General features: G+C 51.7%; 2 protein-coding genes across 2 annotated transcripts; one reads left to right on the plus strand and one right to left on the minus strand.

Moving 5' to 3' along the window:
• Positions 1 to 6,364: 6,364 nt before the first annotated feature.
• Positions 6,365 to 13,984, minus strand: FKBP6 (FKBP prolyl isomerase family member 6 (inactive)). Its single transcript, XM_086624881.1, has 6 exons — positions 13,855 to 13,984; positions 11,537 to 11,739; positions 10,156 to 10,275; positions 9,090 to 9,284; positions 8,684 to 8,793; positions 6,365 to 6,467 (listed from the first exon to the last, which is right to left on the minus strand). The coding sequence occupies exons 1-6, from the start codon at positions 13,982 to 13,984 to the stop codon at positions 6,365 to 6,367; spliced, it is 861 nt and encodes a 286-aa protein (XP_086481007.1).
• Positions 13,985 to 16,332: 2,348 nt separating this feature from the next.
• TRIM50 (tripartite motif containing 50) lies at positions 16,333 to 20,538 on the plus strand. Its single transcript, XM_086624547.1, has 6 exons — positions 16,333 to 16,737; positions 17,641 to 17,736; positions 18,617 to 18,847; positions 19,190 to 19,212; positions 19,497 to 19,621; positions 19,931 to 20,538. Exons 1-6 carry the CDS (start codon positions 16,333 to 16,335, stop codon positions 20,536 to 20,538), a joined length of 1,488 nt encoding a protein of 495 aa, XP_086480673.1.
• The last annotated feature ends 498 nt before the right edge of the window (positions 20,539 to 21,036 follow it).

Raw genomic sequence — 21,036 nt, forward strand, 5'->3', positions numbered from 1 at the left:
TGCAAGTCAATTTGTCATGATCCTCAGCTCTGCAAAGGATCCACAGCGAGTTTCAAGCACTGTCTGTACGCTAGACAGACAGCTCAGTGGCAGGATGAATTCTCCAGAGATCTTTAACAAGTCTCAACTCCAAAGACTCTGAATGCTGATGACATGCACTACCATCCTGAACCTGAGGTGATGCAAGAAGGATCTGTCAAGTCTGCTCAGATCTGTGATAGGACAAGGACACCTAAAGCAAAAAGGAAAACCAGAAAGCAGAGCTCTTTCTCAAGCATTTCTAAAAAACTCCCTTAAACCAGCACCCAGACCACGTAAAAAAACTCATTCAGAGAGCAAGAGGTCTCACAAGAGGGACAATTACGGCAAGGTGAAAGAAAGGATGAACTCTTCAACACACACTTCTGACTCAGAAAGGCCTTCATCCAGCAAGTCTGCCTTGAAACTGATCCTTACAGCAGATCCCAGTCCTTCAAGAGCTCCGATAACTTTCATGTCAATAATGCTCAGCATTCTGTCAAATCAACAGGTCCCTGATAAAGCAGGGTGGGTAGCGGGAGGGGCACATGAAGGTCACATCCACCCTTACTGCAAATCTGCAGTTCTGCAAACCAACTCACAGCAGCGCCGAGACACTCCCTGCATCTTAAGCAAAAAGCCTTTTTGAAAAGCAACACTCCCCAGATCTGAAGCCCTTGTTAGTATCTCCTGCCCGTTGGTGCTGACCACCACAGGCACCGCCTGTTTGCCAAGCGCCGTTGCCACCATGTCCGACCCAGCAATCAATGCTCTGGTGCTGTTCAAGCAGCGATGCAGCCCCCGACCCCGGCCAGCTGCTCTGTGTCACTGCTGGTGGAAAGGGCATCCCATTACAGGGCTGCGCTTGGTGAACCATGTTTGGTAGCTCACAAGCAGAGGCATATTTCCCAAAACCATAATCAACACTTTTGAGGGTGCTGAGCACTCTTTTTGCTAACCTCGGCTGTCTCTGTATCATCACAGCTACTACAATGCCCAGTTAGAGCATTTTACATTCTTCCAAAGTTTCTCAGAGTTTCACCACTCACTCTGCTGGAGCAGAAAGCTGGCAGGTCTCACAAGACCCCAACTGGCACCAGCACCCTCTCATAATCAAGAAAGCACCTTACCTGGAGTCTAGGGTACGAGGACATTAAAAGTCTGCAGTTTTATTCAAACAAAGTGCTGTCTGTGAAATAAAATAAGAAACCTCACATGGAAGACCACAAAATGTCAGCCACCAAGGCACGGTTACACCATCATCTGAAGCTTTCTTCTTCTTCCCAACTGTGTGCTGGAGTTACCTTCTGCTGTGCTCCAGCTCCCTTCTGCTCTGAATGCTGCTACGGGCTGTGACGCCTGGTCGGGGTAACGGAGTTCTCGGTGCTGTGCTGAAGCAGTAGGATGCAGGGACAGACCCACGTTCAGTGACACTGACCCCAGTGCGAGTAGGATACATGGGTACACCAGCCAGGCTGCAGCTGGCCCACATTCATGCACAGGGATTTAGACGACTGAGCACGTCTGCTCAGGATGAGACCTCACTGAAACAAGCAGGGAGTAAAAACCACCCTTGACTCTTTGGAGGTGGCAACGTCCTCCGTGCTCAAGATGATACAAGATTCTTCGCACAGACATGCTTACAGTTCTCCACACTCAACACTCCTCCAAGAAACCACACCAGAAGAACAAGCACACAAGACTGTGTATATGGAAAAGAGCCCTTTGTCTTACTGTGTAAGGCACAATCTTTACAAATCCCCAATTTAAGACTGAAAGAAATAGACAGGAGAAAGATGTTTCTTCTGCTACTTCAGAGAGAAAGTCTGGAGCACCCTAGAAGAGCAGAATGGATGGCTAAAGATCCCACAGCCTGGGGAGAGAGCTGCTTACCACCATCTGGAACGCCACAAGGACCACAAGCGGCACTGGGGACTTCTGTGCCTCAGCCACCAGCACGACTAAGTGGTAATCTGATGACAGGCACGTGAGTCCCAGGCACCTGCAGCAGGCTCCCATCCAAAATCCGTTTGGTCACTACCTACTTGGGTGTAGGTTTATCTAATTTGCCTTTTTACCCATCAAGGTAACAAAATATTTTTACTTACACTTCATGTAACTTATCACAACTGAAACATGAGGGGTGGAGAAATGAGGCTTTAAAAATGATACTTCAGAGAAAACCTTAAAATAACCCTGCGTCTCCTTGCTGTCAGAAGTGAAGGTCATAACTGAATGCTCTGCAAAACTAAAACTTTCTTCTTAAACAAGTTCCCATCTTACACACAGACTATTCTCTTTAACTCTCTCTGCATGACAAACCAAGTGTTATCACGGCAATTAAAAGAGCACAGCATCTTTTTCCCTCTCTACTTATTTGTAACAGCAGTGTATCTTATCTTCCTGCTGCTGGCAAAAGGCCACACAAGGACTGGGCAATGGGGGCTCAGCCTGACCCTTCCAGGGCAAGTGCGCTGGGTGGCCTCAGGCAGGAGCTTGAAGAGAAATACAGCCAGGAACCGGCGCCTACCTGATGTGGGAGCTTCGTGTTTGAGCACACGAAGGGGAATCCCAGGCTTTAGACACTTGCTAAGTCTTAGAGCGGATGGCCCTGGGCTGGGCTCCACAGCAGCCCTGCGATGAGGCTGGAGAACCATCACTTCACCGATGCCTTGGAGGACAGGCACGGAGATACCACATGGGGCACTCTCCATTTCACGTTATCTTTTCATGTGTAAGCCCAGGCCAGACCTCACCATCCGGGCAAAGCCACCCCTAGTGCATTCAAACCAGGGACCCGTGTCCAGTATGCCTGACTGGGAAGCACAGGGGGGGAGGGCATCCCTAAGCAGAGGTGGTGCAGTCATTTCTCCACTGACAGTTTCTAGAAGAAACCAGAGCCTACCAAGCTTCCAAAGCAGGAGTTTTGGCTGTGTTATGCCCAAACTTCTCAGTTTATTTGCAAGTCTCTTTCAGTTTATTAGGTCAGTTTAACTGGCAACTGCTGCTGATTTTAAGCTTGATTACAGTCACTTCTACCTGGTGACACAGCCCCAGCTCTGCAGCCATTCTCACCAGTCAATGGCTTCAGAATCGCTAGACCCTGCTATTGGTAGCACTCTTGAGTTTGACCTCAGAGTCAGTTTCGTGCCATAATTTCTGCACTGTTCATTTTCACTGGAAAACTTCCTTGTGTGCTCTTGTCTGCTGAGACCATTTCTCCTGTGTATTGAGCTGAGATATACATCAGAGGCAAGCTTTCAACTTTGGCCCACCTTTAATAAGAAAAAAAAAAGAAAAAAGCTCAGAGTCATCTTTCTGGGATAAAAGTATCACCAGGGACCCTCTACTAGGATCCAGACATGTCTAGGGAGTTTGTCCAAACTCCTTGTGTTTAAGTTCTCTTGGTCATGAAGGACCACAGCAATACAATGATAAGAAATTCCCTTTTTTTTTGTCCCCCTCTTCTTTTCCCTCCATTTTGGGTCTTTCAAATGAGTAAAGAAAAACTCCAGTAAATCAGAAGTCCTCGGCCCATCTATCCTGCATTTTAGAGGACGCTGAGGAGGACTTCCAGCTATGTAGGTCCAGGTAACCTGGCTCTACACATCTGCACCACACAATGTGTACGGAGGCAGAAAAATAACCCAAACCCAAAGAGGGGTAAGCACAAGACCCAGGCCACTGCATGTGCAAGGAACTGCAGCAGGATGGATTTAAGAAAGCGTTCATGCTTCTATTCCTCCCTCTGAGTATTTCTGAATTCTTCCAGGAAGCATCACAAGTGGCCTTGAATTTCTCCAAAGAGAAGATTTATTATGACCTAAAACTCTATTAAAATGGAAGGAAGTTTGTTCTGAGCAAGACATCATTTGCGACAATTAGAGCAGCCGGACTCCACAGCAAGAGGGACAGAGAAACACCAGGCAGCGTGAAGATGCTCAAGAGTGCCTGGGTTTGAGCGTCACGATGCAAAACACACAACACAGCCCTGGATTATTCAGTACAGAGAAGCGAAGCGTTTGTTCCTGCAACAGAGCAACTGCTGCAGAACTCACCAAAAGGTACAGCAAACCCACGTGGGAAGGAGCTCTGAAGCAGGGGGATGGGTGTAGCAGTGTGCCAGGAGGGAGAAAATGCCACACGACAGCTCCGAGTCGTTTAGCTGGTAAGTTGGACAATGGGTCAGGTCAACACTTAACAAGCACCTGCCAGCTGGTATATGGGAAAGTTTTCCGTAACTGTTGTGATTCCACTGGATCGTTAAACATGAGCTACAGTCAGCGTTCACAGGCCATCTACTCACTAAACATCTAAGACAGAAAGGACAAGCAGGCCTGCCAGACTGACCGAGTACAGCTCGTGCCCTAAAGTGAACTGGTACAAAGTTGTCAGAAAACACCAAAGAACACTCTGCCTCAAGTCTGACTAATAAGCAGCACCTCTGATAGGGCACAGGAGCTGCAGCTGGAACTGCTTTGCTCCTCTCTGAATACGTAATGGAGATTTTAAGCAAGACGCAGCAGCAAACCCATCTCCAGCTAGCACAAGGCCCTGCAAGAACCTCCTCCAGCAAGGGATTTTTCTTGCAATGAATTAACAGTAGATTCTTGAGTACGTCTCAGTGATTTACGTTTGTCTGGAAGACTTAGCTTATTTTTAATACTGTAACTGCAATCAACTTCAAAGGAGGCTAGAAATCTTTTTGACTCTCAGGAAAGCGCTGTACACGTGCATCGGTAGGAGTCAGTGGAGAATCTCTGGCTGATGAACAGTTCAGCCCAATCTCTAAGCTTGCCTCCAGCAGAGGCTTCTCTTTTCCCCTTCCCCTTTGCACTTCTCAGTCTCCACAAACCGAAGACACTGCTTTACTTACAAAACCAGCTGTGCCGTTACATCGACTGTGTGGAAATCAGCATCTTTGCAAGCAGCTTTTTGGGAAACAAGAGGCCACACACTCTTACCAGTGAAAGACCAGTGTGGTGGCCCAGCAGATCACACTCATTCAGAGTTGCCACAACAAAGCAGGGTCAGCTAATGCACAGATCAACACAGGGAGCTTCTCAGGTCAGGCACTGATACATACTGTCAGACACAAGACCCAAGTTCTACAGGCTTCCAAACTGCAAGTCTTTGACATTCAGTAAGTGGAGAATCAGACCCTCCTTGCCAAGTCCCGAGCCACAGACTTCCTGCACATGCTGGCAAGACCGCTCCTCAGTCTTAAATCCCCTTTCACAGCTACTTGCCTCGGGGTAGGTACCTGGCTTCAGATGGGATCAGTCCCATCCTGAACCCAGGGCAGAAGAATTTGTGCTCCCAGGCAGCGTAGCAACACATGCAGCTCAGACCTGGGCACAGGGATGGCAGGGCAGGTGAAGACTGCAGCAAGGAGGCATGTCCAGCCAGAAAAGGGTCACCTTGCCTCAGAAAGCGGCTGTTCAATCAAAACTCTTCCTCAAATTCCTCCTTAGCTTCCTCGCAAGCACAGACAAAAGCACCAACCTTAAATACCAGACCAGCACCCTGCACTCGCACTGCTACTGATGGAAAGGCTGCCAATACTCATTTTCTGCAAGTAGAAGGGGTACTGCCTGTATTGCATGGGAGAGAACAGCAGCGAACTCTGACAGCCCTGAGCTGCTGATGCCTTCTGACAGAAGGCTGCTGTCATTTTCCACAACTCTTTCCCTAGGGTTTACCCTGAGGCAAGAGACCAGCGAAGATTTCCACTCCCCCTTGCACCCCCCCACAAAGGTTTTGACAAAAAAAGAATGATCAAAGAGCCTTTGTGCATTTATAGACCTGTCAATTTTGCTAGAAGATTTAAGGCTTTAAAGAGTCCAAAACATCTATTTGAAATTTTCTATACAAACAGGTTTATAATCTTTCAAAAAACCTAGAAATAAAATATTTAGATTTTTCTGAAGTGAGGTATTCCAACAGCTACAGACAGGAGTGCTGGAGGGGAGGAGGAAATTCAATTCTTAAGTTTGACACGAACAAGTTTTTTTGTTTCTTTTAATTGGCAGAGAAACAAGACTACACAGCTATTTCTCCCCCTGGCTCTGACAAGGAATAGCCGGGATGAGCAGAACAGGAAAAAACAAAACCAAACTTACTCAAGTGCTGCCAGTTTCAGGTTCCTGTCCCACGCCAGCCTGCCTTGCAGGAAAGATTCCCCAAGCCGATGATGTAGCGGCACTTCCCCCCAACATCCTGCCCCTTCCCCTCTGCACATTCCTACTACCTTACGTTTAGTGTCCAAAATCCTCCCATGCAGAAGAGAAGCAGGTTCCTCCACCAGTTCAGACACGACAGAGGTTTTGGGAGACCTCAGCCTTTTTCACAACTTGATTACCTTGCCTTCTGGTCGCTCAGAAGTACTGAGAGCAGTAAACATTCGGCGGCACATTTCTCTCTTCTTTTCCATGTAGTCCCTGTAGCATCTGCAAAGTAGAGCACAGCATGGCATCGTAGGCTGTGGACTGCACACCCAACTGCCAGTGCCACAATATATATTATTTTTTTTTTCTATAGAAATAAATTAGCCCAATGCAAGAGTGTGCTGGTGGCAAAGACACAGCTCCTCCAAGCCCTTCCTTCTGCCACGACAGGGAAAGGAGAGCCGGAAATGCTGTGCCTCATCCCCAGACCTTGAGTCTCTGCTTCACTGGTGACCATTAACTAAGTAGATCATTTGACTTTTGGTAGCCAGATGCTTTCTACACCAGTTTTGCAAGCACGTGACCATGCAGAGGAACCCCCACCTGTGTGCTGCGGTCTAGTTTTGTGTCATTTGTGCCACTCCTCGTGCAAGCTCCCTCAGCACCTAGCAGGAGACATTATCCAGGATATCTACCATTGACACCAAACGTGGGCTGAGGATGGGTAGGAGACAGCAGGGATTTGTGTCTGGACAAAGTGGATGACAGAGCAGACACTTCTTTCTCCATTCTCACTTCCCTGCCAGCACCACATTAGCATGGCAAAAGCTTCCTAGACTGCTCCATTTCAATTGCTACTTCTCCAAGAACAGTGTCCTCCTCTGCACCCTGTGCTCTCACCTCACCAGCAACGAGGTCTCACTGGTGAGGAATCCCTGAGCCAGAGGGTGACTCAGTTTGGGCACCATCCCAGGGATCAATGGCTGCCCACATCGTTGGCTTTCCTGTATCTGCTACCATATAAGGTCAAAAGTAAAAGGTTTTTGCTGCAACACACAAGAAACGGCACGAGTGTGATGTTGGCTAATGCTCTCTCAGTCACCCACCATCAGCACCCCTGTGTCCAGAACCTCAATGTGTTTTGTTCAGTGAAATCCCAGGGCAGCCAGTCTCTTCTGTTAAGTCTCAAACGTTGCCACAACTGTGCACACTGAGTAGGTCAGAGGTGCCCACCTAGACTGTGGATGGCACGCTCACACACCTCTCAGAGGAAGAAACCAAAAGCACCTCATTTGGAGGTGCAGATTCATGCCAGATATCGGAACAATGCCATTTTGTTCTGGATTTGATGCAACGCAAGCCTTCCAACAGAACTGCCAAATCCAGCAGCAGAATTTGCACCAACAGGACCACTACAGCTGGTACCAGCCACTCATTCCACAAAACCCTCACCCTGGATTCTGCCTGTTTTTCCTCTAGCGAAGTTAATGTTGCCAAGAACCTGGTTCAGCTGTTGAACAGCTACTTTGCAAAGTTTTGTTTCAGACAGCAAAAGGTAGCTGTTGATTAACAGACAGCATTCCTGTTTGAAAGTATAAATGTACTCGGTAAGGAAGTGAAAAGCCTCTAAGAACAGAATTTTGATTCATATTCCATTTCTGAAGCATTTGCCAGATCACATCAAGAGTCTTCTCAGGCAAGGCAGTTTAGCAACATTACAGGGTCTAGACTGAGGTGTGGCATAATTAACAACATCTGATAATGTTGTCTTCGTCTACTTTATACTAATTCCACTCTTTGTCATATAAAAGCAAAAAATACACCAATTTTAAATGGCACTGAAGCAGAAACTCCGAGACAACAGTGGCTTAACGTGTACTCAGAGCAGCATTAGTCATGTTCTGGTGGGGCTAGGGCATGACTAAGGCTGGCAGGATTGTGCTCTATTCAGCCTGTGGGTGAAGGGAAAGTTTGCCTTCAGGATTGCTCACTTACTACCTCCAAGACAGCAAGAAATTCACTTTCAAACACTAGTATTTGTAGCATTGTACACCAAAGCACTTGCAGTGCAGAAGAGCTGCTGTAATAAATCAACACATCTTAAAGGAAATGAAAATCATGCTGATTAATCCAGAACACTATTTGCCGGACCGCTTGCCTACCGCATTTCATGGGTTTTGAGGCATTTCAGCAGCCCGTCTCCCTGCCTGCCTCACCTACTCACACAGAGCATAACACACACATCTCCCTCTGAGAAACTGCACAGAAAGAGTGGGTGCTCTCAGCTTCTCACCTGTCACCTGTAACCACTGTGTCTACAAAATGTTTGGATCAGCTGTCCCCACACTACGAGAAACTTCTGCATTTTTCCCCAAGTCACTTAGTAACCCAATAGTTTTGTGTTTTGTCTTTTCAAACGTTTTAAGTATCTTCGAGTGGGTGTTTCCAGCCTGTCTAAGCACTCTCTTTTCCACAGGGATGGAAAGGAGTCCTCTCACCTTGCCCATTTTTTCAGCTCTTCATTAATATCGTGGTTAAACGGTTCTACACGCTGAGCTCTGACGAGGAAATCCCGGGCTTTTATGTATTCTGTCATGCAGAGACAAGCCTACCATTGAAAGAAGACAGATGCATCGCAAGACAAATATAGACTCACTGCCATTCTTCAGGACTGAAACATGCAACCACAAACGTCTGAGGCAGATCCAGGTAGCTCAGGAATCCCCCATGAAAAGATCTGTGCGACAGATTTACGGAGAGCCAGATGCAGACAAACCACCTCAACTGCTGCAGCAGCTTAGGAGGCCTGGCTCAGAATTCTGTGGCTCTCCTCCCTTCCCTTGAGGCTCTCAAGACCAGGGTATTCCTTGATGTGGCCTACCAGAGGAATTTATTTTTGCCCACCTGGCCACACCTGAACAGTGCTTTGGCATTTCTTTGGTCGATCTCCAAGGCGTTCTCGCCGTATGCCAGAGCTCGGGCAGGACATCCCAGTTTCAGGGAAGTAAGTGAGAGATTCAGGAGCAGTGGCACCTTCAACTCATCAATCTGACGCTGCTCTGCCTCACTGGCAGGGCTTCGACCAAGGATGGAGAGTGCCTGAGCAGACACGGGAAAAAGAACTAGCACACAACAAATCTGTTACGGGAAGTGAGAAATCCATCTCATCAGCCAGCTACACCCATGTTTCTGTTTACCTAGGTGAGCTAAAAATAATAATAATCACAACTCAATATACTGCACAGCATTAGCAGTGTGACTAGCCAGCTCAGCCATACAACTACAGGTTTAGGAACCTATCAAGGAACTAAAAGCAGCAGAATAAAAAAAAAATTACACCCAGGATTCGGATTTTAAGTCAAAGACTGAAGAGAAATCCTACAGGGAGAAAGGCAATTTAAATTATTTTTGTTACAAAGAAACAGAGAAAAAGCAATCCAAAATAGAGGGAAGAAAAATCGCAAAACAACTCACTACCTCTGAAACAAAGGCAGATGCATTCCAGTTTGGGAATAACTTGAGTATTTCTCTGCCCAGAGAGGCTGTGGACGACAGAGTCCTGGGCTATCTCTGGCTACGACTGACCTTCCTGCAGCACAGGGCTGGATGAGACAACCTCCAGAGGTTCCTCATCAACCTCAAGTACCCTGTGATTCCCAACTGGAAGGCTAAAAGTAAAGTCAGAATGCTGGCGATATCTCCGTTTCCATCTCAGCTAGAGCCCACAAGGAGCAAACATGAAGGGAAAGAGTTCTGCCTATTTCTGCCAACCCTTCTCCTCCTTCACGTACCACTGCTGCTCACACAAAAGCAGGTGTTCAAGATCTGTCCTTAAATAACAAACCATGCCTGGAAAATATAATGAAGTTACTTGATCTCTAAATTGGACTTGTTATGGTGAGCCAGCACTTAATACTCACTGCTTTCACAGCTTTTCACAATGGAAAACACTTTTTTTCTGGTGTCATACCCTTTTGTATTTGTCTTTGGCAATCTCGAAGTGCTGTCTACGGTAGAAGTAGTTGCCAAACTGTCTCTCCGTGTCTGCCACCTTCAACACCTTTTGTAGCGGAATCGTATCCTGCTGCTCCTGTATAAAGAAATACCTGAATTTCAGCTCAAACAAAAGAAAACAAGCAGAGAGCTCAGACTGGACAGTCCTGCACAGTCGCCTCCTATTCACAGAGCAAGAGCCAGGCCACCACCATGTGGTACTTCCCTTTGCCAGGCTGAAACATGCCACTGTTCTTGTGCTGATAACTCATAGTGAAGAGTGCTACCAACCAGGTCAGGAAGCTCACCAGGACTAAAGGGACTCCACGGCAAGGGAAAAAAAAGCAGGAATGTGTTCTTAAATCCTGCCCAACTCTCCCACCTGCTTAGCACAGAGCACACAGTTAACACAAATACTATTGCTGGCACAAAAGGTGAAGCTGATTGAAAGGCTCCGCTGCTCCAATGGCTCGGCATCACCCAGAATGGCTGCCTCAGGCCAGCTCCTGGACCAGCCTGACACCCACACAAGACCAACCCACTAAGGCAAAAAAACCCCACACCAAGAACAATTGAAAAAAAAAAAAGATAAAAACCGAGGGACAGGTTTCCTCCTGGATTTGTGAGTTTGAACCAGCTCACAGAGGGGTCAGTTAGCCAGAAAGGGCAGGCAACTGGCAAGAAGGGGAGTAAGTTCTCTTGCAACAAGCAAGGTTTGCTCCCAAGACTACGTGTGGAAAAAACAGCCTGTGCAGCAGCAGGAGGGAATGAGGAGGGCCTCCCCCACCAGTGCTGCTGCCTGTGCCCCACTCACTGACCCACAACCACAGCCCAAAGCCCTTTACACGAAAAAGGGGGAATTAACAGTAACAGCAGAACTCACCAGGGAGGAAAGCCAAGAGTGAAGGAGCACTTGGGAGAGCAGCCAAGAAGCAGAGACAAAGGGTGGGGGCTGAGGGGGCACTTGGACACCGCAGACTAAGCAGGATTTTTACAGACAGCTCATTACTGTTCCTTCAGAGAAATTCCTGGAAGCTGGTGCCCTCTAGTGAAACCATGAGGGTTTTTGTAAAGCTAAAAATAGATGGAAATCATTCCACCGACGCCAGCGTGGGTGAGCAAACAAAGGCAGCACCCAGTTTCTCCCTCTGCACAGGAGTGCAAACAGATCAAAGCATGCAGGGGCAGCCTGAGAGAGCGTGTGTTTGCATCAGAGCAGAGACAGCAGCCCAGGCTCTGCACAACTGCACCTACATGAAGCTACACACATGTAATGCACGAGCCACAGCAGCTCGAAGGAAAGACAACAAAGGTTTAGCCTCCAGATTTGGGGCTCAAACCTTACGAAGGTAACTCACAGCAGTCAACTCGAAGAAGGTGTCAGATTCATCTGAGTCTATGAAGTCCAGCACCTCCACCTCAAATGTGACCGTGGCATTCGGGGGGATGAGAGGAGGACAGCCCAACCGCCCATAGGCGTAATCAGGCACGAAGACAAATCTTGCCGCCTCTCCCTTCTTCATTGTTTTGAGGCCGAGTTCCAGGCCCCGCAGCGTGATGTCTGTCGCAACAAGAAATGGAAGGTCACGAGAACTGCAAACCCAGAAACCTGCTCAGATTAAAAAAAAAAAAAGTTTCTCCTAAAGGCTGGAGGAAAAGGCTGTTGGAGCAAGTCCAGAGGAGGCCATGAAGATGATCCAAGGGCTGGAGCACCTCTGCTATGGAGACAGGCTGAGAGAGTTGAGGCTGTTCAGTCCGGAGAAGAGAAGGCTCCGGGGAGACCTTCCAGCACCTAAAGGGGCTACAAGAAACCTGGAGAGGAGCTTTGGACAAGGGTATGTTGTGACAGGACAAGGGGCAATGGCTTTAAACTGAAAGAGGGGAGATTTAGATGAGATCTAAGAAAGACATTTTTTACAATGAGAGTGGTGAAACACTGGAACAGGTTGTCCAGAGGAATTGTGGCTGCCCCATCCCTGAAAGTGTTCATGGCCAGGTTGGATGAGGCTTTGAGCAACCTGGTGTAGTGGAAGGTGTCCCTGCCCATGGCAGGGGGGTTGGAACTGGATGATCTTTGAAGTCCCTTCCAACCCAAACCGTTCTAGGAATAAGCCTTGGTAGGTCACATCTTAGCAACTCCAATGCTCAGCTACCCTGTTACGGATTATCAGGGCGCTCTGCTGTGGGACCAAGCACACAGTCAACAGCAATGTCTCCTCTCAGATGGTCTAAAAACACCAAGATGAGCAGCCACCTCAAGGCAGACGGCAACCACCCTGCTGCCACTAACAGTCAAGAGGGGCAGAAGGTGATCAGTTCCGGATTGACCACCACCTGTGTGAAGCAGGAGCCTTTTAGACACTGTTAACAAGTTTTAAAGGTTTCAAATAACCTAAAGATACTAAACAGTGTTTAAATTCACATGTCTAATTGGGCTGCTCTTTATAACTGAGTCCCAGGACAAACTTTTCAGTTCAAACCTACCTTTTCCAAGTTTCATCAGCTCAGGAGACTTGCTGTTGTAGGTTGTGCAGAAGGGTTCACCCGTGTGTTCCAGGTACCCGGAGTACTTCACTACACAGCCCAACACAAGGAGCGAGAAAAGAAAAGCAAGAGTTTGATTTCATGTCCAGTAACAGTACCCTCGGGAGCACACCGGGAGATGAGTTTGCAACGTCACCCTTTTATCCTGTTTTCCTCTTTTCTTTCTCCTGTAGAACAGCAGAGGCAGCACAAACCACCTTGTGTTTTACACCAAAAACCTGGTCACACCCAAGTAACCAAGTGGTGTTGGTTATGTTTTAACATCATCACCAGATTCATCACATCCCATTAATTAAGGAATGTGATTTTGTGTTTGTAGGAATTGGAAACTTCAGCTGTACAAACTAAAACGCCCCAGTGACCTGCAGAAATGTGTAACAAAGCCTTTCCTAACCAAAGCTGGAGCCCTGGAAAGAGAAATAAAGGGGCAAAAGTACCCGTCCGAGCTTTGCCACCCTCCTGGGTGCTGTATGGGTAACTCCAGCTCTCACTCCGTTAGAAAACCCACTGTAACGGGCTTCTCTTGACACAGCACCAGGCCCTTGCACTTCAGGAACCACTTTCGGCTTCAAATTTCTTCTCTTTACTGTGAGCACAGGTGGGACCTGGAAATCCTGGTTTTCTCAAGGTCAAGATGCCCTTTCATTTAATCTGTCAGCCACGAGAAGTTAAACAGAGTATCCCAACTGCTAAAATACTGATAAGGGAGAGCAGGAAGTCTCCAAAGCAGAAAGACATACTGCTGTATAATATAAGCACTTCTCAGTTCTCGTTCTGATCTCCTGCTAAAGCTCAAAGCACCCAGCTTTGCCACCCCACGAGCATCTCAACATTAGAGGCTTGGGGTGTCTTTCACAGCAGGTTCTGTCCTCTCCATTTCCCCCAGCTCTCCCTTCAGGCCCAGCCACGCAGACCAAAGCAAGGGCCTTGCCTGGAGACGTAAGTGGCACAGGTGAGCACGACATTGAGTGGATAAAAGCCCATGGATTGGGATGCTACGGCAGACACGCTTGGATGGAGCTATCCCCCGTGTCCCCAGCGCTGGAATAACGGAGTGACCGTCCATCTCCCTTGTGTAGGTGAATTTTCCTCCCAGCTGCTGACACCAGCAGCACGGGCCCCCCAGCCATACCTGCCACGGAGGCTCCCGGGGGCACGACCGCCCCGGTGCCGGGGCGCAGCTCCTGCTTGCGCACTCCCCCGTCACCGCTCACGTCCTGCAGGTCCCACGGGAAGCGGGACACGGCCGGGACCTGCCCCATCACGGGCAGCGACCCTCGACCACGACCCTCGCCAGCCGCTCGGCCACGGCCCAGCATCGCCCCGGGCACCGCCCCGCCCCTCGCCCCTTTCACCAATCGCTGCCGCCAGACTCCGCACCTTCAGCCAATCACGCTCCGAGGAGCCACCGCGTCCCGGCGTGCTGCTGAAGAGCCACGCGCCTCTGCGCGGCTCTCGGCCAATGGGCGATGGCGACGTCGGCGCTGCGCACGGCACCCTGGGGGGTGTAGTTCGCGCCCCCTCCCGCCTCGCCCGGCGCCGCGGGAGCGGCCTCTCCCGGGCGCTGTTTCCCGCTAGGTAAGGGGTCCTGCACCCTCCTGGTTCACTGCGGCCCAGAGACCCAAGGCCTGCAGCGCCAGGCTGAGGTGGGAGCCCCGGGCTGATCCTTTAACCTCTGTCTCCGCTTCCCCTGCCCCACGGCCGCCGGAGGGTTGCCCCAAGGCTGGACCCTCCTGGCTGAGAAGCCTTCATCGTCCCCAGCTTCCTCTGGGCAGCGCTGAGAGGGAAGCCACGAGCTGGCCACGAGTCAAGAACCGATAGTAATTACAGGAGAACCCGTTGTGAGCAGTCAGACAAGAACACGCGCACGCCTTGCCCCGTGCTGGAGGAGCAGCACTTGGCGTTTCCTTCTGGTCTTTTCCAAAAGAAAGGTTTCTCCAAACAACAAAAAAACACTGTTTCAACCAAAAAAAAAGAGTTTTGGCTGACGGGAAAGTGTGTTGTCAGAACGTCGCCACTGACCCGAGCAGTGTGGATGACTGAAACCCCAGTGGGACTCAGGGAGACTGGCCGCTCAGGGAGGCAAACACCACCGGCTCTTATCAAAGCTCCTGCCCACGCAGTCATATGATGCACATGCCTGTAACTGCGCAGCGGGGCAGTGGACAGCCCTTCATGGGGGTGTGTCACCATCCTCAGAGCAGGAGAGGGGGACAAGAGGCTGCCTGGCCTCTCCCCACGGACCAGGGATATCCCTGGCAGGGCTGAGGCTGCAGGAGGGGAGCAGCTCGGCTCCCCGTCCCACTGAGGGGCTGCCGGTCCCACCATCTGCCTGTCTGCCCCTCTGACCAGGCTGAAATCTTCAGCTTGATCAGGAGAAGCCGAGTGACATCCATCAAGCTCAGTGTGCCAGGACCAGTGGAGCCGGAGTGGGCTGAGAGGAAGCAGTGCAGGGCACGTGAGTGGTGTGGCGAGTGGGAGGCTGTTATTCGGGTCTCTGGGAGGTGTTTCTTTGTGAGCAGAAGGAGCAGCTGAAGCTGGTTCCCCCATACGGGGTCCTGTGGTGTCTGATGGGTCACAGGCTCATTTGAACGTTCCTTGATTCACCAAGCTCCTATAGCAATGATGATAAAAGTGGAGCTCAGGTCACAACCTCCCCTTTCCATAGGGAAATTACTGAGTCTTTGACCTCAGGTTTATTTTCTCCAACTTCAGGTCACATCTTTGACTTGCCCAGGATCTTGGTGGTTGTATCTCACAGTGCCGGGAACGGCAGGGGAGGCAATGTGGCATGAACCTTATAGCTGTTAAATGGGCTGGCTACGTGCGGCCCCAGGGCTGGCGGGAGAGGCTGGGATTTATGCTAGTGTCTCTCGGGGTGCTGGCCTGGAGTGTGGAATGCTGCGGGGACCAGAAAGTGCACTGAGTGTCAAGGGGGTGAGCTGCAGTCGCAGCCCCGCACGCTGTGCCTCAGCTCCCTAGCCCTCACATCGACCAAATCCAGCCTCACAGGGCTTACTGTGTGGTGGTTATCCCTGTCTCCTAGATAAATGTGCTCTTCAGGATTTCCTTCTGCTTTTGCTTAGATACATCATTTGAGGTAATGCCAATCCTCCTGAGGATGTCTGTGACTGAGACAATAAGCCCAAAGAGATCTGTAAAACTTCATATAGGCCAGGGTCAAACTGGAATTTTTCAGCAGAAAATCCCTCTTGGGTCTGTCTCCAGCCCTGGCACACAGGCAGGTCTCCCCTGAGGTGGGCTGCAGTCTGACACCCTGCCAGGCAAAGGTGCCAGGTAAAAACAGCGTGGTGGTCCCTTCTGACACCTTAGGCAGATCCAGCAGGCATGGGCAGGTGTGTTCTCACATCTCCAGAGCCCAAACCTGTCACGAGTTAAAACAAGCATATCGGACTTTGTGTGGAGCCTAATGATGAGTTTACAACGGTCTGCGCTGCTGCTGGGGGTGGGTGGAGGTGTCTCTCCATTTTGCCTTCCCCACGTGCTGAGCTCTGTTTTTGCTCATCTCAGCTGATCTTGCTCTTGGAACAGGACCGTTCTCCTGCCCATGTTTCTCAGGTCTGTGCTGCTGCGTGGGAAAGGTGGCAGGATGGCTCGGAGGATGAGCATTGACGAGCTGGAGGACCAGCTCCTGTGTCCCATCTGCTTAGAGGTCTTCAAGGAACCCCTGATGCTGCAGTGTGGGCATTCGTACTGCAAGTCCTGCGTGGTGTCACTCTCTGGAGAGCTGGACGGGCAGTTCCTGTGCCCCGTGTGCCGCCAAACCGTGGACTGCAGTGCCTCGCCACCCAATGTCACGCTGGCCCGTGTCATTGAGGCACTGCAGAGCCGGGGCGAGGCAGAGCCCACCCCAGAGTCCTGCCCAACACACCACAACCCCCTCAGCCTCTTCTGCGAGGTCGACCAAGAGGTGATCTGCGGGCTGTGCGGCACCATCGGCAACCACCGCCAGCACAAGATCACTCCCATCTCTACCGCGTACTGCCGGATGAAGGTTGGCAGGCAGAGCCAGCTGGGGCTCCTGGGGTGGGGGTTAGGGCACCTGTAGTGCTCGCTGGCCAACTGCCCCCTCTCCTTTAAGGGACAGGCTGGAAATGATGCCAGTGTGGGGAGCACGGTCCCATGGCACAGCCAGATGTGGGGCAGGGTCCCTGGGCTGGCGGGAAGCTGTCTCTAAGGCTGGGCACGTCCCTGGCTGAGAGGACTCAGGTTTCATTGACCAAACCGCAGTGGGGAGAGCTGGGGGTCGGGGAGTGTCGGCGGAGCCTTTCAAGACTGTTTCCAAACACCATCAAAAAGAGCCTGGAGATAAGGGCTGAGGCGAGGTGCCACAGGAGAGCAGGGAGGCAGGGAAACAGGAGCCCCAGCCAGGCAGAGTAAACAACTGGCGTCCCCTGCCCAGCATCACATGAAAGCCCCAGGAATGGAAAAGCACAGGGCCACCCGTCCCCTCCGCTCCTGGCACCAGGGAGATAAGAGCCAGAGGCACCAGAAACGCTCCTGCTCCAGCCAGACTCCCGGCACCAGCACTGAGAGGGTGCTGGCTTGTGGGTGCTCGCCACCTGCTTGCCACCGGCCTGGTGCGGAGCCACCACAAGGTGTGAGGTATGGAGGGTTGGGAATGGGAGCCGAGACATGGTGCTCCAGGCAAGAGTACTTGGTCAGTAGCATCCAGATTGGGCCATGCTCTGAGTGCGTTCCTGCCTCTGGCAACCCCAAATCCTCTAGATCAAGAAAGTGAAGATCAGCAGGGCATGCAGGGCCCCAGAAAGCTTAAAGCAAGCTTAGGAGAGCGTGGCTTCTTAGGGCCATGTGCTCCTGGGGGGGTTGACAAGCACTGCCTGCGACCAAGGAGGTTGCCACAGAGGTCCCTCCGACAGAGGTGCTGCCTTTTCAGGAGGAGCTGTCTGTGCTGCTGACCGATGTCCACCAGTACAAGAGGAACCTGGATGAACACTTCAGCAAGCTTATCAACAACAAAAGCCGCATCGCAGTGAGTGCCATGTGCCAAGGGAGCCTGTGTCCCCGAGTCCTTTGTGTCCCACACAGACCCTGGAGAAACCTCTGCTCCTGGGTCTCCCCAGCTCACCTTCTCTACTCTCCTTCTCTTCCCCCCTCCCTGGGATAGCAGACAGGGCTTATCTTCCATCCTGTTCCTTGAGGTTCATGTTCTCCATGAAACTCAGAGATTAAACATAGACCTGTTTTTGGGAAGGATGACGTCGCCCACTCTGGTGGCACAGCCCTGTTTTCGGAAGGGGTGACGTAACTCTCACTAAGCATCCTGGCAGGAGCACCAGAGCTGGTTTGACCAAATGTCCTTGGAGGTGGGGAGATAACAGGTGGAAAGGGCCCCACTTGGAGCAGGCCTCTCAGTCAGAGCAACACTGTTGGTCTCACATTGAGTTTATGCCTGGTGTAGCTGTATGTCCCACACAGTAGACGTCTCCAAGGGACCTCCTGGCTTCCCTTCTGAGGCCAAAGCTTCCCAGTGGGGCTCCTCAGAAGGGCTCGACCTAAAAGAAAGTGGAGCTGCACTCTTCTCCCCCTTAGCCCAGGACACAGGTTGTTCCCTGGGAGCAGAGAGACCCAAGAGCTCTTTCAAGGCTCTGGTGAAACTGCTTGTGACATCAGGAAAACAAAATCTGGGGGAGGAGAGGCACAAGGCAGGGGCGCCATGGTGTTGAGCTGCTGAGAACAGTAGGATGAAACAAAATGTAGCCTGCTGTGAAGAGCTGCTCTTTATTTGGAAAACCAGTGGAGGGCAGCTTGGTGCCACATGTTGACATTGCTGGTGGCATCTCTGAAACCAAAACGCAGTGAAGGGGATGGAGCAAGGCAGCTCTGCACAGCCATTTACTGTCTCCTGGCAGAACGAGGCGGATGTCTTCAAGTGGGTGATCCGGAAGGAGTTCCAGGAGCTGCATAGGTACATTGACGAGGAGAAAGCCACCTTCCTGGAGAGCATTGAGGGGAAGGCAGCCCAGCTCATCACCTCCATTGAGTCCCAGGTCAAGCAGACATCAGATGCCCTGCAGAGGCTTAAAGAGATGCAGAGCTCCCTGGAGGCACTCAGCAATGAAAGTCAGCTTGATTTCATCCGGGTGAGTGCTGATGCTAGTGAAGGCAGTGACGGTCAGCCAGGCCCTCCAGCCCTCAGCCCACTGCTCATAGCCCCAAGCCCTGCCCTGGGCAGTAGGAACCCTCACCAAGCATAGCTGGGACACCATGAGAAGTGAGATCTAAGTGCCCTCTGTCCAGCCAGGGCTTCACCCGATGGGAGAGACCTGCCCTCCACGAGAGGCAATGCCTTTCACTCTCCCAGGAGAGGAGAGCCCTGGCCTCTCCAGCCCAGGGCACAGATGTGTGCAGCTGTGACCAAGCAGAGGAGCCACGGTTCTGTCAGTCTCCCACCGTTGACTCTGTCTTTCTCTTGTGTTTTCCAGAAATACAGCTCCTTCCAGTTCAGGTGAGTGGTGGGACCCAGCAGCAAACAGCATCAATGGGGATGGCAGCGTCTCTGCACCAGGGCCAGAAGTCCCGGGCCGGTGGGCATCTCAGCAATGCTGAGGCAGCCTCGCATGGACACTGCTATTGTGATGGATAGCCACGGCCAGAGCCATGCACTCAGCCCCAGAAGAGGGCAAGAGCAGCTGGTGGGAAACCAGCGGCTCCATCATACATGGCAGCCAGGTGAGAACAGGTCACACACCATCCCTGTCACCTGTGTCACAGCTGCCTGTGTCTTTCCAGGTCAGAGCTCCCCAGCCTGCACCCCGGTGACAGCATCTTTAGCCCCGTGTCCTTTAAGCCATGCTTCCACCAAGACGACATCAAGATGACCGTGTGGAAGCGCCTGCACCGCCGCGTCCTGCCAGGTACCGACCTGCCCCACTGGCAGCATGCCAAGTGCCCTGGCTCACTGCTGCATGGGACAGGCTGCCCAGCCAGTGTCGCGCTGCCCCGGCCTCCATCTTGCCCTCTGCTTGTGTGCCCCTCACACCCAGGAGAGCTCCTGGCGCAGTAGCTGGCCATGTCTTGTTCTGGTAGCAGCCTGCTCTGGCATAATGCTCCAGCTGCTTAAAGTTCAGCTGTGCCAGCTTGTCTGGCTGTGCCAGCTCCTGGGGTCACCCAGAGCCATATCCCTACCTGCTCGTGTGCCTGGAGCCTGCCTGCTTTCCTTCTAGCTCCAGAGACACTGAAGCTGGACCCGGTGACAGCACATCCCCTCCTGGAGCTCTTCAAGGGTGACACGGTGGTGCAGTGTGGGCTCTACCAGCGCCGGGACAGCAACCCCAAGCGTTTTGACTCCAGCAACTGCATCCTCACCTGCAAGGGCTTCTCCTGCGGTCAGCACTACTGGGAGGTGATTGTGGGAACCAGGAACCACTGGCGTGTGGGCATCATCAAGGGCACCGTCAGCCGCAAAGGGAAGCTCAGCAAGTCTCCCGAGAACGGCGTGTGGCTCATTGGCCTGAAGGAAGGGAAGGTCTACGAGGCCTTCAGCACCCCACGGGCCACTCTGCCGCTGACCACCCGGCCCCAGCGCATCGGCATCTACCTGCACTATGAGAAGGGCGAGCTGACCTTCTACAATGCCGACAACCCCGATGAGCTCAGCCCCATCTACACCTTCCAAGCAGAGTTCCAGGGCCAGCTCTACCCCATCGTGGACCTGTGCTGGCCGGAGCGAGGGCCCTTCTCCCCACCCATCATCCTGCCCATGCCCGCCGTGAGCCCGCACCCCCGCGTGCTGTACAACCGTCCTGCTCCAGAGGAACCCACGAAGCCGTAGCCTGGCCAGCAGGATGAGGCTGTGGCCGGGGAGGGCTGTGGCTGAGCCCTGAAGGCCCACAGCAGAGGAGAGCCTGGCTGCGTGCAGGGTTGTCCTGAGGTGGAAGCTGTGGTGGTACCACAGGGTAAGCTTCAGCAGCACAGGAGGGTCCTTCCTCTCTCCTCCAAGAGCATAAAATGTCAGCCTTGATCTCTGAGTCCCCAGTGGATTTCCCCTATGGAAAGAAGCGCCCGCCATCCGGGGTCTTTGGTGGCATGTTTTTCTTCTGAATAAAGAGAGTTTGTGCCAGGTGAGCTGGTCGCTGGCTAATGTTCCGTCTCCAAGGAACTGACTGCAGCTGGAGCCGAGTGGGCAGCCGCAGTTTTCTGCGGAAGCACCAGGAGCTGCCAGGAGGGGAAAACGGTGCTGCTGGCCAGGCAGCAGAGGTCAGCTCCAGTGGGGAGGGCACTGCCTGCCTGGGGCAGCACCTCTTCCAGCTGCTCAGGGATGGCAGCTGGT

The sequence above is a fragment of the Tauraco erythrolophus genome, chromosome 21, assembly GCF_009769465.1.
Source record: "Tauraco erythrolophus isolate bTauEry1 chromosome 21, bTauEry1.pri, whole genome shotgun sequence".
Lineage (NCBI taxonomy): Eukaryota > Metazoa > Chordata > Aves > Musophagiformes > Musophagidae > Tauraco > Tauraco erythrolophus.

Bases quoted from the DNA above. Each gene is read 5' to 3' on its own strand.
- FKBP6 (XM_086624881.1), bottom strand. From the start codon at position 13,984: ATGGGGCAGGTCCCGGCCGTGTCCCGCTTCCCGTGGGACCTGCAGGAC. The intron at 8,794-9,089 runs GTGGGCAAAAAT...TTTCAATGGTAG, and splicing joins CACTGTTCAGGTGTGGCCAG to GCTTGTCTCTGCATGACAGA. The intron at 6,468-8,683 runs GTGAGAGGACTC...TCTACTTTGCAG, and splicing joins GAGCTGAAAAAATGGGCAAG to ATGCTACAGGGACTACATGG.
- TRIM50 (XM_086624547.1), top strand. From the start codon at position 16,333: ATGGCTCGGAGGATGAGCATTGACGAGCTGGAGGACCAGCTCCTGTGT. The intron at 16,738-17,640 runs GTTGGCAGGCAG...CTGCCTTTTCAG, and splicing joins CCGCGTACTGCCGGATGAAG to GAGGAGCTGTCTGTGCTGCT. The intron at 19,622-19,930 runs GTACCGACCTGC...CTTTCCTTCTAG, and splicing joins GCACCGCCGCGTCCTGCCAG to CTCCAGAGACACTGAAGCTG.